Consider the following 13164-nt stretch of genomic DNA (forward strand, 5'->3'; position numbering starts at 1 on the left):
AGGCCGGATCAGGAAGCAGGCTCCGGGGGCAGAACGGCTCTGGAAACCGCCCCACGACTGGGAAGCGGTAGTAGCTGTGGCCGGGACTAAGGCGGTGGACGAGGCTAGGTTGGAGGCTGGGGGAGCTCCTGGCTGACCTCGGCAGGGCGGTGCCCCAGACAGGAAAGAACCCGGAGAAGGACCCTGCTTTCCCTTTGGGTTGGGGGAGGGATTGCCCCGGCGCAGCAGTGGTGAGCAAACCACAGAGTTGATGAGCAACTTCTGGTCTGGTGGGAGGGGAACATAGCCAGAAGGTGCGGGAGCTCTTGGGGTGGCCAGGAGAAGCTCCGGGCGTTTACCACCCTAGCCCACTGAACTCGCCGGATCCCCTCTGATCTAAGAAGGTAAGCAGGGTTGGGCCTGGTTAGTTGTGAGGTGAGAGATCGCCTGGGATCACCTGGTGCCGTAGGCTTCCCCCCACCAAACACCCCTTTCCCCTGAGGTGCAGTCACAACCGCCCTCCCCACAGAGACACACGCTTACACTAACAGCACCCACAGGACATGCAGACGCACCCACAAACACCCACGCGCTGTACTGAAGGACAGACACTGTACTGATGCTTTGGATGGACTTTCTCACCCTTTCTCCCTCTCTTCCTTCCCATCCTCCGTTAGTCCGTTCATTGTTGTGTTTTCTTGGGGCTAGAGTTTTCCCCATTTGGGCGGACCGGAAGTGGAAGCTTCTCTGGAAAGCGCAGGCTAAAAGGGACCAGCCGATTGCTTGCTCCTCCCTCAGGGAGGGTTAGGGGAGAGAGGGAAAGAGGGAGAAAATTGGAACCCAAAACTACAAATCGAAATGTTTAAGAAAAAGGAAAAGAAAGGGCCAGGACCGGCCCTGGGGAGCCAGAGCCCCCAAGAGAAGGCAGGCACGCAACAGGCTGAGTGTAGGGATGCAGACACTCCAGGGACAGGCTGAAGAACCCACAAGAGATGGGAGGACCTGGGATGAAGAGGGATGGGCACAGGCTTCCTGGTGAGGAAGGTGCTTGGGTGTCAGCCGGCACCTGAAGGAGGCCAGATCAGGCAGGAGGCTCCAAGGGCAAAAGGGCACTGGAAAATCTTCCCAGAGTGGGAGGTGAGTGGGAATGCCAGACCAGGATGGGGGGCAAGGCCACAGATGGCAGGGAATCTAGAGAAGGACCCCGCTTTTCCATTTCATTGGGGGAGAGAGTGGCCTGGTGCAGCAGTGGTGAGCAAACCAGGGAAAGGGACAGTAGCCTTGTGGGGCATTTTAGGGGCTGGAGGCAACCTGAGTGAGCTCTTTCGGTGACCAGGACAATTTCTAGCTGCCTATAGCCATAAGCAACCTAAATTCCCCTATCTTGGAACCTATGCACAGTCTGCCCAGTTAATCCTTGGGTGGGAGATTTGGGAATAAACTGGGGAATTTCTGCCCCCCCCACAGAACAGGGCAGGACCTAGAGACTGAAAGACCTGGGAGAAGTGGGTCAGGGAGCCAACACCCCCTTCTGGGACACCTGCCCTTCCACTCTAAGTGCTGAGTCTGGGACTCTGGGAGGCCCTGTAGCAGTACTAGGGCAGTTTAGAAGGAGGAGCAGCCTCTCAGGCCGTTGCTATGCTTCCCCAGAGAGAGGCCTGCATGCTTCTGCCCCCTCCTCCATAGATAAAGTCCAAAAGCAGTGAAACTGGTGGAAAATGAGGAGCAAAATTGTGCTGAGCTTGATCTTTTTGTTTGTTTGATTGTTTTGTGGGGCAATGAGGGTTAAATGACTTGCCCAGGGTAACACAGCTAGTAAGTGTCTGAGGCTGGATTTGAACTCAGGTCTTCCTGAATCCAGGGCCGGTGCTTTATCCACTGCACCACCTAGCTGCCCCCTGAGCTTGATCTTTAAATCGAGGCCCTGGAGCCCATTGCCAGCCCTACCCTCCAGTCCAGGAAAAAAAACAGTGGAGAAAGCAGTGACTTCAATCCTTGAAGAAGCCTTCCTATTATGGAAATTTATTTTGATTTGGGGACCCTACCTTTAGGCTGAGATTAGAAAGCCTTCAGCCCTCAGGGTCTCTTCTGTGTAGGAGGTGCTAGTGCCCCTTCTCCTCAGCTTCATCTGAGTCAAAAAGCCCCGTGGGCTGTACAAGACACCAGGTCAGACAGCTGGGGGGAAAAGGCCCCCAGCTCCCTCTGACCTGAGCGGAGGTATCTGAAAGATGTGGGGCTCTGGCATAGCCTGTGCTGAGGCACGTGAAGCTGGAGCGCACCCCACACACACACACACACACACCAGCGGCAGCTCTGGCTGGCAGATTAGCTTGGTCTGTGGGGGCGCAGGAAGCCCCAAGATTTGAGTGGAGAGAAGAAAAGGTATATATAGACCTGGGAGTTAGACAGAAGGGGGGCGGACAAAGACGGAGTGGTTCGTACGAGACAAGGCGGGGAAGAGGTCAAGTGGCAGACACTAGGAGCAGAGAAAAGAGAGGCCAAAGGGCAGACTGACAGAGCAGACAGACAGAAGGTCGGTGAGAGAGAAACAGGTGAGAGAGAAACACGGGTTCAGCAGTGGCAGTAAGGAGAGGAAAGTTAGAAGCAGGGGGATTTACAAAGTGAAAGGGGCTCAGAGTTAGAATAAAGGACCTGAGTGCCCTAAGGCCTCTTGCGGCTGAGGCCCTTATTGTATTCAAGAAGTTCAAAGTGCAGCAGGTGGGAAAAAGACACAGTGGAAAGAGACCGCAGGAAAGCAGTCAGGTTGTACATTTTATTTCCCTGTATTCTTAATTTTAAATAGTATCTCATAAATAAACTCTGCTTTGATTATTTAGATAAGAGCCTTCTTAATATTTTGCTTATCAATTTGGGAGTGGAGCAGTGTGGTGGAACTTTATAAACGGCCCAAATTAAATTAAACACAGTCAATTAGCCAGTTAGTCAACAGTCCCAGATTAAGTACCCCACTCAGCTTTAGCCCCCCCAAATCAGGCCCAGTCAATTCAAAATATTTTCACATTTTAATGGCGATCATGAAGGGACTTACGGCCCAATTATAATTTCTCTAAACTTATCATTTTTCATATAATCATAATTTTCATAAGTCCATTTATTATAATTTTTTCCAGGTTAGTTATAGTTAATAACTATTTTTTTTTTACACTATTAGGTTTGCTCGTCCTTGGAGAAGTTTTCCCCCAATTCCCTTTCCCAACTCTCTGGGGGAAATGAGATGGAGCAATTCACTACCCTCCAAGCAGAGCAGAGTCATTTTCTAATAACATAGCCAAAAGCAATGTGTTCTACTCCAGGGAAATCAAATGTCCAGTGACAAGGAATTACTATCTGCTCAAGCACAAAAGTTAGCAGCTCTTGGTGGCCCACATAGCCCAGCAGTTCCTTCAAGGGAGGTTTGAAATTCCTGGTTTTCCAGGTGCAAAAGGCTTTCTAGTCATATTCTAGTCATTTCCCAACTTTTCCCTTCATCATTAGGGAAACTGCATGGGCTGTTGGAGAAAGCACTAAATATGAAAACCAGACAGTTTGATACTTAAAGCTTTAGGCAAGTCACTTTATCTCTCAGGGCCTCAGTTTCCTCATTATGAAATGATGGGGTTTGACCAGATTGCCCAATGGGCTCTAAATCTACAACCCCCATAATTAATGTCTAGCCTAAAGACCACAAAACTCAGGGAAGACATAATAAGAACTGTTGGGGGCCCTAGCTAGGGATAGTTTGAAAGGGAGAAACAGGAGAGGAAAAAGGACTTTGGGTCTGCTTTGCTATAAGTAAGGGCTGAGAGCTGATTGGACAGTGCAGCATCCTGGTGAAAGAAAAGGTGGCTGGGCATGTCTTCACTGCCCAGAGAACCAACATGAGGGATTCTGCTCTAAGTCAGGTGGAAAGAAAACTGGGTGGAAGAAAACTCCCGTTGCTAAGAGAGAGAAGCAAGGATGGGCAAAGCTACAATTTATGACCTCCTCAAAATGACAGACAAAATTCCACAAGATACTTCTAATGATCAGGGTAAAGAGCAAGTAACATTTTGTTCCATGAAACTGAACAATAATCATTTAATTTTGGGCACACTCTTGGAGAATCATTTTCCTAAAACTATTCAATCCCTCTTTGACCACTTCTAAGTTTTATTGATGTCCTTTATTTTTACATTACAAATATTTACACATTACTCCATTTTCATGAGAGGTCTCTTGAAACAAATTTTAAAAGTTAAATAAAACCAATACCACATTCACCTCATCTGCAAGTGTGAGGACATTTCATATCTTTTTCAGTGAGCATGTATGTGCTAACACATGCACATAGACACATGTCTCTATTTTTAAAAAATTAATAGCAATCAATTTTCCCTCTCACCCCACTGGGAAAAAGAGAAAAAAAATTCTTGGGACAAATATGTATAGTTAAGCAACATATTTCCTCCATTGTTTTTATAACTATATATGTACACACACACACACACACCTCATTCTCTGTAATGGATAGCATGTTTCATCATCAGTATTGGAATCAAATTCTTCTAGTGGTTCTGTCCCTTTCATTCACCATCATTTTATAAAATTCCTCAAAATTGCTAATTTTACTAATATTGATGCAATAGTATAAATGATGTTTCTGCTTACTTTACTCTGCATCAGTTCATGTACATCTATGTCTTTTATTTCCTCATGTTATAGAGCACAATAATATGGGGTGTTCAAGGAGGACTAGCATCTTTGGCATGAGGGTATACTAAGCCCTTTTTAGGGCTGCTCACTACTTTTGGTGTCTCCTTGGCACTCAGCTCTCACCTACCACCCCAAGAAGCTGTAGCATGACAGCAACCATCTCAGAAGACAGGCTAAACAAGGCTGAGGGTAACCAAGAGGTCTCAGACAGTATGGCGAGTAGGACCAACAACATTCCATAACACAACTTTTCCTAACAATCCTGATTATTGGACATCTTTTTTTGGTTATCATTTTCTTTTAGTATTCTCTTTCCATATGATCAGAGGGACTTCCAAGAAATGAAGTAATTAAAGGGTTCTTTCTCTTCCTCTGGTCATCACCCAGTTTCCTGAGAACAACAAAGAAAGAAAGTGTTGCTCTTGGGTGGATCATTCAAGGTCCCTTGCCCTAATCCAATCACCATCCTAATTACTAAGGGAATGAGTCTTTCCTGGGTTGATCAGAAGAGAGAAGAGTAGTACTGTGCAATGTTTCAAAATGGTTAGCTAAAGAAAGACCTATAGATTTTATCTTCCCTATCACTCCCCATGGCACTAACATTCAATCTAAACACCCAAGTTTACCCCTTGGTGTCATCGTCTTTCTCAGTAATCCTGCATACTCAATCAGTTGTCAAATCTTGTCATTACTTTCTCCACATCTCCTGCTAATGGTATCCCATTGTCTCCATTCACTCAGTGACCACCCTAGATCAGACTCTCACCTAAACTGTAACTGCATTCCTGTTTGTATCCCTGCCTGTCTCTCCCCATTCCAAACCATCTTCACTTGACTTCCAGAGTGACCTTAAAGGGGGAAATCTGACCATGTCACCCCAAATGCCATCACCTCTGATCCAACTTAGTAAATTTCATCAGTTCCCTGTTGCCTATCCTTTTGTTTTTAGCAAGTAAAGTTCTTCCCAACTTCACCTTTTCCTCTCTTTTCAGTTGTCTCACACGTTACTCCTATACACTCAACAATCCAGGCTCACAGGCCTGCTTTCTTTGAACTTGAAACTCTAGCTCCTGTCTCTATCCCTTTTCACTGGTGTGCCCCCCTGCTTCCTCTTTACCCCTAAATCCTGGCTTCTTTCAAGGCACCTCACATGCCACCTTGCAAAGGAGGCCTTTCCCAGGTCCTGCAGATGCTAATAATGCCTTTCCCTCTAAGGTCCCTTCCAAGTGCACTATGTGTACTTGTATGTGCTTTACTATACATGTTGTCTCCCCCAAAAGCATAGATGCTCCTAGTAGGCTAGGACTGCATTTGCTTTTTCTTTGTACCCTGATTGCTTAACATAGAGCCTTGTATATAGTAATCATTTAATAAATACTTAAAAGATGATTGATTGATTGATAAAAGGGATTCTCACTGAATGAGAGATGATCTCTATGCTCTCTCCCAGACATTCCAATTATGAGATTCTGTCTAAGGCTTTGAATGACCGAATGAAAAAGCTTTTATTGTAAAATAGATAATTGACTATATAAAATTCAAAACCTTTGCACAAACAAAACCAATGTAACCCAATATTATAAGGGAAGCAGAAATATTATTGTGTTATAAGAAATGATTAGCAGGAAGATTTCAGAAAGGCCTTGAAATACTGATATGAGTTGATGTACAGTGAAGTGAGCAGAACCAGGAGACTGTTGTGCACAGTGACAGCAATATTGTTTGATGAAAAAGTGAGAATGACTTACTTAACTCTTCTCAGCAATACAATGATCTAAGACAATCCCAAAGGACTAATGATGAAGCATACTATCCACCTCCAAAGAAAGAACTGATATTGATGGAATACAGACTGAGACATGCTATTTTTCACTTTCTTTCATTTTTTTCTTTCAAGTTTTCTTATACCAAATGATTAATATGGTAAAGTTTTACATAATTGCACGTGTATAACCTATATCTGATTGCTTACCCTCTCATGGAGGGAGAGAGCAGGGAGGGAAAGAGGGATAGAATTTGGAACTCAAAACATTAAATAGACATGTTTGTTACCCCCAAAAAACCCCACACAAGCCTTTATCAAGTACCTACTATGTGCCAAGCATTGTGCCAGGCACTGATGATCCATGTAGAACAGTGAGATACAGTTCTTCCTCTCAAGAATCCTATATTTTAAAGGAGGAGATAACATTTGGTAGTGAGTGGCCATGGAAGACAGATTTGTCTGGAGAATCACAGACATGGTAAGGGGAAATCTAGAACAGTAGACAGCCATGCCCTCTCCCATAGCAAGAGAATTATTAGTTGTTTATTGTCTCCTGGACAGTGGATAAGAAAAGGACAGGAAAGGAAGGAAACAAGCATCTATTAAGTACCTGCTGTATGCCAGCTGCTTTAAAACAAATCTGGGAGATAGGTGCTAATTACTATCCCCATTTTACTATTTAGGAAACTGAGGCCAACATAGGTTAAGTGACTTGCCCAGGATCACACAACTGGAATCTGAGGTAGGATAAAACTCCAGTCTTCCTCTCTCCAGACTCAATGTTCCATTCCATGGCTCTAGCAGTAGGGATGGAGGGAGAGGGAGGGAGGGAGGAACATTACTAGTATGGCTACAGAGAAGATGGGATGCCAGGGTAGGTGCTGGTTGGTGGCTGGAATGTGAATCAGGAGGCTGACTAGATAGAGAGAATTAGTTGAGTTTACCCTCACTCATCTGCCTGCCATCTGGACAGTTCAGGTCCAAGGCTGAGTTCTGAAACCGAGCAGATCCAGCTGGGAAGAAAAGGCAGGTTAGGAACAAGGTCTCTGGTGAGAAGGGGGAAGAGTTGTAGGAAGAGGGAGAGTCCACTGTCAGAGCAATTAACAGGATGTCCCTGCCTTCTAGTGGATTTCTAGGTTGGATGTAAAGCATGGGCTGGGCCTAGGGGAGATAGCACTCACTATGTAGTATGGAGTGTGACTGAATGAGTATGTAATGTATGTTTGCAAATGCAGGGATCACCGATGCAGGAGGCTGTGACTGTCCTAAGCAGGCACAAAGGTTGGCCAGACCAGTTGGAACCAAGATAAAAGGCCATCACAGGAGAAGCCTGAACCATTTACTGAGGTTTCCCAGAGCACATCAGATGGAACAATGCTTAATTTCATGAACCAGAAATGGACCCTGCCCCTTTTTTTCTCGGTTCTGCTCTGTGCTCTCAATTTTGTCATAGGTGAGTGATCACACCCAACTGGTCCTGCCCATACTTTTTCCCATCTCAGGAAATACTCCTCCACCCTATCCTAGGCTGCTGACTAGGATCTTAGACCTGAAACTGGAAGGGACCTTAGAGGTCATCTAGTTCACTCATTCTAGAAATAAGGGGAATACTAGAAAAGGAAAGTGACTTGTCCACAGTCACAGAGTAAGACAGGAGCAGAGCAGGAACTAGAACATGGTGTTGGCACAGAGATCTCACTTTACCCTACTGCCATCCCACTGAGAATTGCATCCTGATACCCTGGTACCAAACGAATGCTCTGACTCCAATTTAACTCCATTTCCTAATAATACACCATAACACCCACCGCATGAGCTGAGACTGGAAGGAGAGTAAGCATTCAGATAGGACAGCTAGGTGGCGCCATAGTACACAGAGTGGAAAGTCTGAAGCTCTCTTCCTGAGTTAAAATCCTGGCTCAGATACTGTAAAATGAACTGGAGAAGGAAATGGCAAACCACTCCTGTATCTCTGCCAAGAAAACCCCAAAGGGGGTCACAAAGAGTCAGACGTGACTGAAATAAATGAACAACAACAAAACATTCAGATAGTTGCAAGGAAGGTGTGCTGTTTGACCTGGGTAAAGACATGGGAATGGAAATAAATAAAAACTCATCAGGGGGGCAGCTAAGTGATGCAGTGGATAAAGCACCAGCCCTGGATTCAGGAGAACCCGAGTTCAAATCCGGCGGCCTTAGGCACTTGACACTAGCTATGTGACCCTGGGCAAGTCACTTAACCCTCATTGCCCCACAAGCAAACAAACAAATGAATGAATAAAAAATAAATAGGCAAATAATTAAATAGGTAAATAAATAAACAAGTAAATAAATAAAAGATGTGGGAATGGGAAATGGAATGCAGCCTTTGGGGAACAGCTAGTTCTCAAGTTTGTCTAGAATGAGAAATGCATAAAGGAAAAGAAAGAACACAGGAAGGCTGTAAAGGGAGCAGATTGTGGAGGCTCAAGAGTTTGTGTTCTCATCCTGGAGGCAACAAAATCTCTCCATGGAGATTTTTGAGCCATGTTGCAGAAGGGTCTGGGCAGTGCCTCAAGAAGATTATTTTGGCAACTGTGAAGAATCCATTAGATAAAGAGGAGAGAATAGAAACAGGGAGATGAATTAGGAGGCTACCAGGTAAGAGCTGGTGAGAGCCTGGCCAAGGGTGGTCATGCGAGCAAAAGGAATGGATTAAATAGGAGAGGGGGTAAAGAAGGAGAAGAGACAAAACCAATTGGCTATGGAGAGCAGGAAAGGAAATGTCAGGACTGAATCTAAGGCTCCAGACCCTGGGGACTGGGATCATAGTGGGGTCCTCAACAGAAGGAGGGAAATCTGGAGAAGGGTCAGATTTGGAGAGAAAGACAACAAAGGACTTTTATTTTATAAAACATCTGAGAGGCCTATGGTCTTTCTTTGGGACCTTTCTGCATTTTTTATTCCCTCAGGTAAGTAAGGGGCCACTTTTCCTGTGCCCTAATGAGTCGTGTTTCCATCCTGTCACAGGCAACTGCATCTCAGAAGTGGGGTCCTCTCTGACCAGGACCCAGGGAAACGATGTTCTTTTCCGTCTAGACCGAAAAATAGGAAATGAGACCCGGCAGATTAGATGGTATTCGGAATCTAAGAAGCTGCTCCTATTTACTGCCTATCCAGGGAAGAGCAGTCAAAGCCAGATCACTCCCCAGAAAGCATATGTGGGGAGACTGTCTGCCCCTGATGATAATTCTCTGAAGTTAATTAATCTGACCTCTGAAGACAGTGGATGTTATAAAAGTGAAGTAACATCAGTCTTAGGAGAGACACATACCCAGCAGTTCAATTTAACAGTCATTGGTAAGTGAACCACTTGCCCCCATTTGGACCCCACCCTGCTATCACACTTGTTCACTTTTTTTTTTTTTTGCAAAGGGCAGTGAGGGTTAAGTGACTTGCCCAAGGTCACACAGCTAGTAAGTGTCAAGTGTCTGAGGCTGGATTTGAACTCAGGTCCTCCTGAATCCAGGGCTGGTACTTTATCTACTGCACCACCTAGCTGCCCCACTTGTTCACTTTTAAAAGCTTCCTTTCCCTCTCCCACCTTCAGACCTTTCCAAAACCTGTCTTCCCCTCCAACTTTGCCCTCTAGAAAGGGGAGGAAGGGCAGAGCTGCTCTTTCCTTACATAAGGGAAAAGTTGGGGATAAAAAGTGAAGCTGGAAGGAGGTCCCAAGGTCACACACCCAAAGTCAGCCCAAAGGAATGAATAGGATGGACTGAATTGCAGACCTACCTTCCCTGGAGAACCATGTGAAAGTCACTCAGTCCTTCCTCAGCCCTCTCCCTGGGAATTTCTCTGCATTGAAGAATCCCTGAAGGCTCAATGGGCCCCTGAAATAGTGAAGTAGGAACAATGTCCCTTTCTTCTGGATGTGTCCATGCTGATGGGAGAGAGAGGTGTAGGGGTAAGGAAGGGTCCTAAAGGAAGAAGACTGGTGCACACTGGGAGAGCAGGAAGGCTTTCTGGGGAGCAGTTTGGGGAGAACTGAAGGAGTTTAGTAAATACTGGTGCTCTAGAAGAGACATACTCCAGATACTGCCTACTGCCATATTTTATTCCTAGCTTGTCTGGTCATCTCTGTACTCTGCCCTCTGATCAAATCATCTAGGACCTTTCTTCTATTACCCTTCTGTCCATACTTCCTCACCCCCACTTTCCTAGTCCTTCTTTACCCAGATCTGCAAGGAGTAGAATCTCTGCTAGTCCCCCTTTCCTATTTATTCCCTTCTCCTTTCCACTCCCCCTTGCTTCCTTCCCATATTCTGCTCCCCAGGCCTCTATCCTGCTTCTCAGTGACAGACTGATCCTGTACAATTCTCACTTATTGTTTCAGGGACTGTGAGTACAGTATCTAACATGAACCTATGGATTTGGACAGGCATAGTCCTAGGATCATTGGCGGTCCTAATTCTAGTTGCCTACTATCTACGAAAACTATGGAACTGTTACAAAACTCAAGGTAACCTGAAGATAAGAGAGATTATGACAGTGTTGGGGCAGTGAGGCTTGGGCAGAGACTTGCCCTGGTTTTACTTTTTGGAGGGGGTGGGAGGAGATGGGCCCTGAGTCCTGCGTATTCTTATCAGTGGCCTAGCTTCATGCAAAGGATGTGAGCAGCCTGTTCTTTCACAGCCACTCCAGGCAATGACAGAGGAAGAAACATGCCACCAGTACCAAACCATATGGAGGACAGAAGACTAGAGGAAGGATTTGCACTTGTCCAGATGACTTCCCTACAGACTGGGGAACACAGACCAAGGACACATGGGTAAGACAGCTACTTGCTACCACATATATGTAGCAAAGGCAAGAATGAGGCCTGTCAGAGGTAGGCAGGGAAAAGAATAAAATCATGCTTCTTGGTCTTAGTTTTATTCATTTGTTTTTCCTCCTGTAACTCATTTGCATAAGTTTGTGGCTTGAAAAACTGAGGGTGCCCTCCCCCTGAGAGCCCTTGACAGTTTTCTAGAGGGGTATCCTCTAAAGGGACAGTGATGAGTGCACTTCAGCAACCAGAAACTAAGCAGCCTGGCCCAAGAAAGTCTCATCCTAAGTACAAGAGGCCTCTGATAAAGACCTTGCCCCTGGTGACCAAGAAATCAATGCAAAGGAATGGAATTCAGTCTAAAGAACTAGGTGGAATGCATAACTCTGTTTCAAAGTGATTGGCACCTGAGTCAAGACATCTCCTTCTGGAGAGGAAATGCCCATTCTAGCCCAGGCTGGAAGAGCAGATAGATTCCACCCTATTGGGGAAAATCCTCTAGAGTTTTTTTCCTCTAGTGTCATGATTAGGTGTCTTGGGGCTCTCTTGCCTTTTAAAAGAGCTGTCCTGTGGTAAAAGGTTTCTGGGTTTAAAGCTAAAGGAGCAATGGTGGCAGAATCCAGTCCTCATCCTGTGAGAAAGAGGGAGCAGCTCAGCTGAAGATCTCAGCTTGAGCCTGGAGAGGACAGTGAGTGGAAGCACCAGAGCCCAAAGCACAACTTCTGGTAAAAATGCAGAAATAACAGGCCACCTTAGCAGCACCTTTGAAATCTTTTAAAGCAAAGTGTGTAGTTTTCTGACAGGTGTATGATTTGTGATTAATGGTTGGACAGAATAGAAAGGTCATTTATATAGAACTTCCTGTCCAGGAGAGCCTCGGTGGCTTTGTTGTTGTTGTTGTTGTTGTTCACTCTTCATTCCAGAAGAGGACCAATGACAGCAGCAGGGTGATGTCTTGACTTGCAAGTGAACTGGGTTTCAGTGAAGCAGAGCTTTGCAAAGTCATCATCTTTACCCTCTCCTCCAGAGACATCTGAGTCCAGCATGAAGACATAGATCAGGACAACTTGGGAACCACACAAGACAATGAAGGAGGAATGCTGGATAGAGCCTGCACACCCCAGGAGAGCAGTGGAGAGCAGCAGAGACAGGAGTAGTCCAAGCACATCAACCAAAGACATTTTCCTCCCTGCACTCTTAGAAGTCTGAGTAAATTTGTCCAGGCCTGTGGCCTGGGCACTGATGTCTTCTATGTATATGCTTCTCTATAAGTGTTAACCTGCAGGTATTTGTGCTTCCCACTGAGGGTGTATATTGGTGGCAAGCTCTGTCTTGGGTTTCTAGGGGAAATGTCCTTGCTTCTCTTTTTACTGACCTCTGGAATAGAATTCTGCCATTTGTCCTCATTCCTCCCTCCCCTACCAGAACTCCATTTTCTCAATGTTGATCTCTGACAAGTGAGCTCCCCCCCCCCTTTTTTTTTGTCTAGAAACACTTCTGACCAGCTCTACACCAGGCCATTCCAATTCTCCTTCATGTATTGTCTTCTGCCATTCACATGTGAGCTCGCTGAGGGTAGTAGGAATATGGAGAAACACAATGGCATCAGGAAGACCTTAGTTCAAATCCCACCTTAGACACTTTATAGCTGTGTGACCCTGAGCAAATCACCTAGCCTCATTTTCCTCACATGTAAAATGGGATTAATAATAGAACCTACCTCTCAGAGTTTGAGAAACTGGGGTATTTATTTTTTCAACTAATATTATCCCCATGTTACTTTTTAAAGCACTTTAACCTTTGGTTTTTTAAATCTTGAATTCCAAACTCTATCCTTCCCTCCCTTCCCAGGGAGGGCTGGGCAGGTAATCAAGCTTTCTTCTCCAGAAGGAAAGCCTTGTCAATCCCTGAAAAAGTCTTC

General features: G+C 45.4%; 1 protein-coding gene across 1 annotated transcript; it reads left to right on the plus strand.

Annotated features, from left to right (window-relative positions):
- Positions 1–86: 86 nt before the first annotated feature.
- On the plus strand, positions 87–12848 carry LOC122755794. Its single transcript, XM_044004630.1, has 7 exons — positions 87–383; positions 7120–7178; positions 7672–7889; positions 9446–9775; positions 10812–10937; positions 11111–11246; positions 12271–12848. The coding sequence occupies exons 3-7, from the start codon at positions 7811–7813 to the stop codon at positions 12278–12280; spliced, it is 681 nt and encodes a 226-aa protein (XP_043860565.1). The 5' UTR covers positions 87–383; positions 7120–7178; positions 7672–7810; the 3' UTR covers positions 12281–12848.
- The last annotated feature ends 316 nt before the right edge of the window (positions 12849–13164 follow it).

Source organism: Dromiciops gliroides, chromosome 4 (assembly GCF_019393635.1).
Source record: "Dromiciops gliroides isolate mDroGli1 chromosome 4, mDroGli1.pri, whole genome shotgun sequence".
Classification (NCBI taxonomy): Eukaryota; Metazoa; Chordata; class Mammalia; order Microbiotheria; family Microbiotheriidae; genus Dromiciops; species Dromiciops gliroides.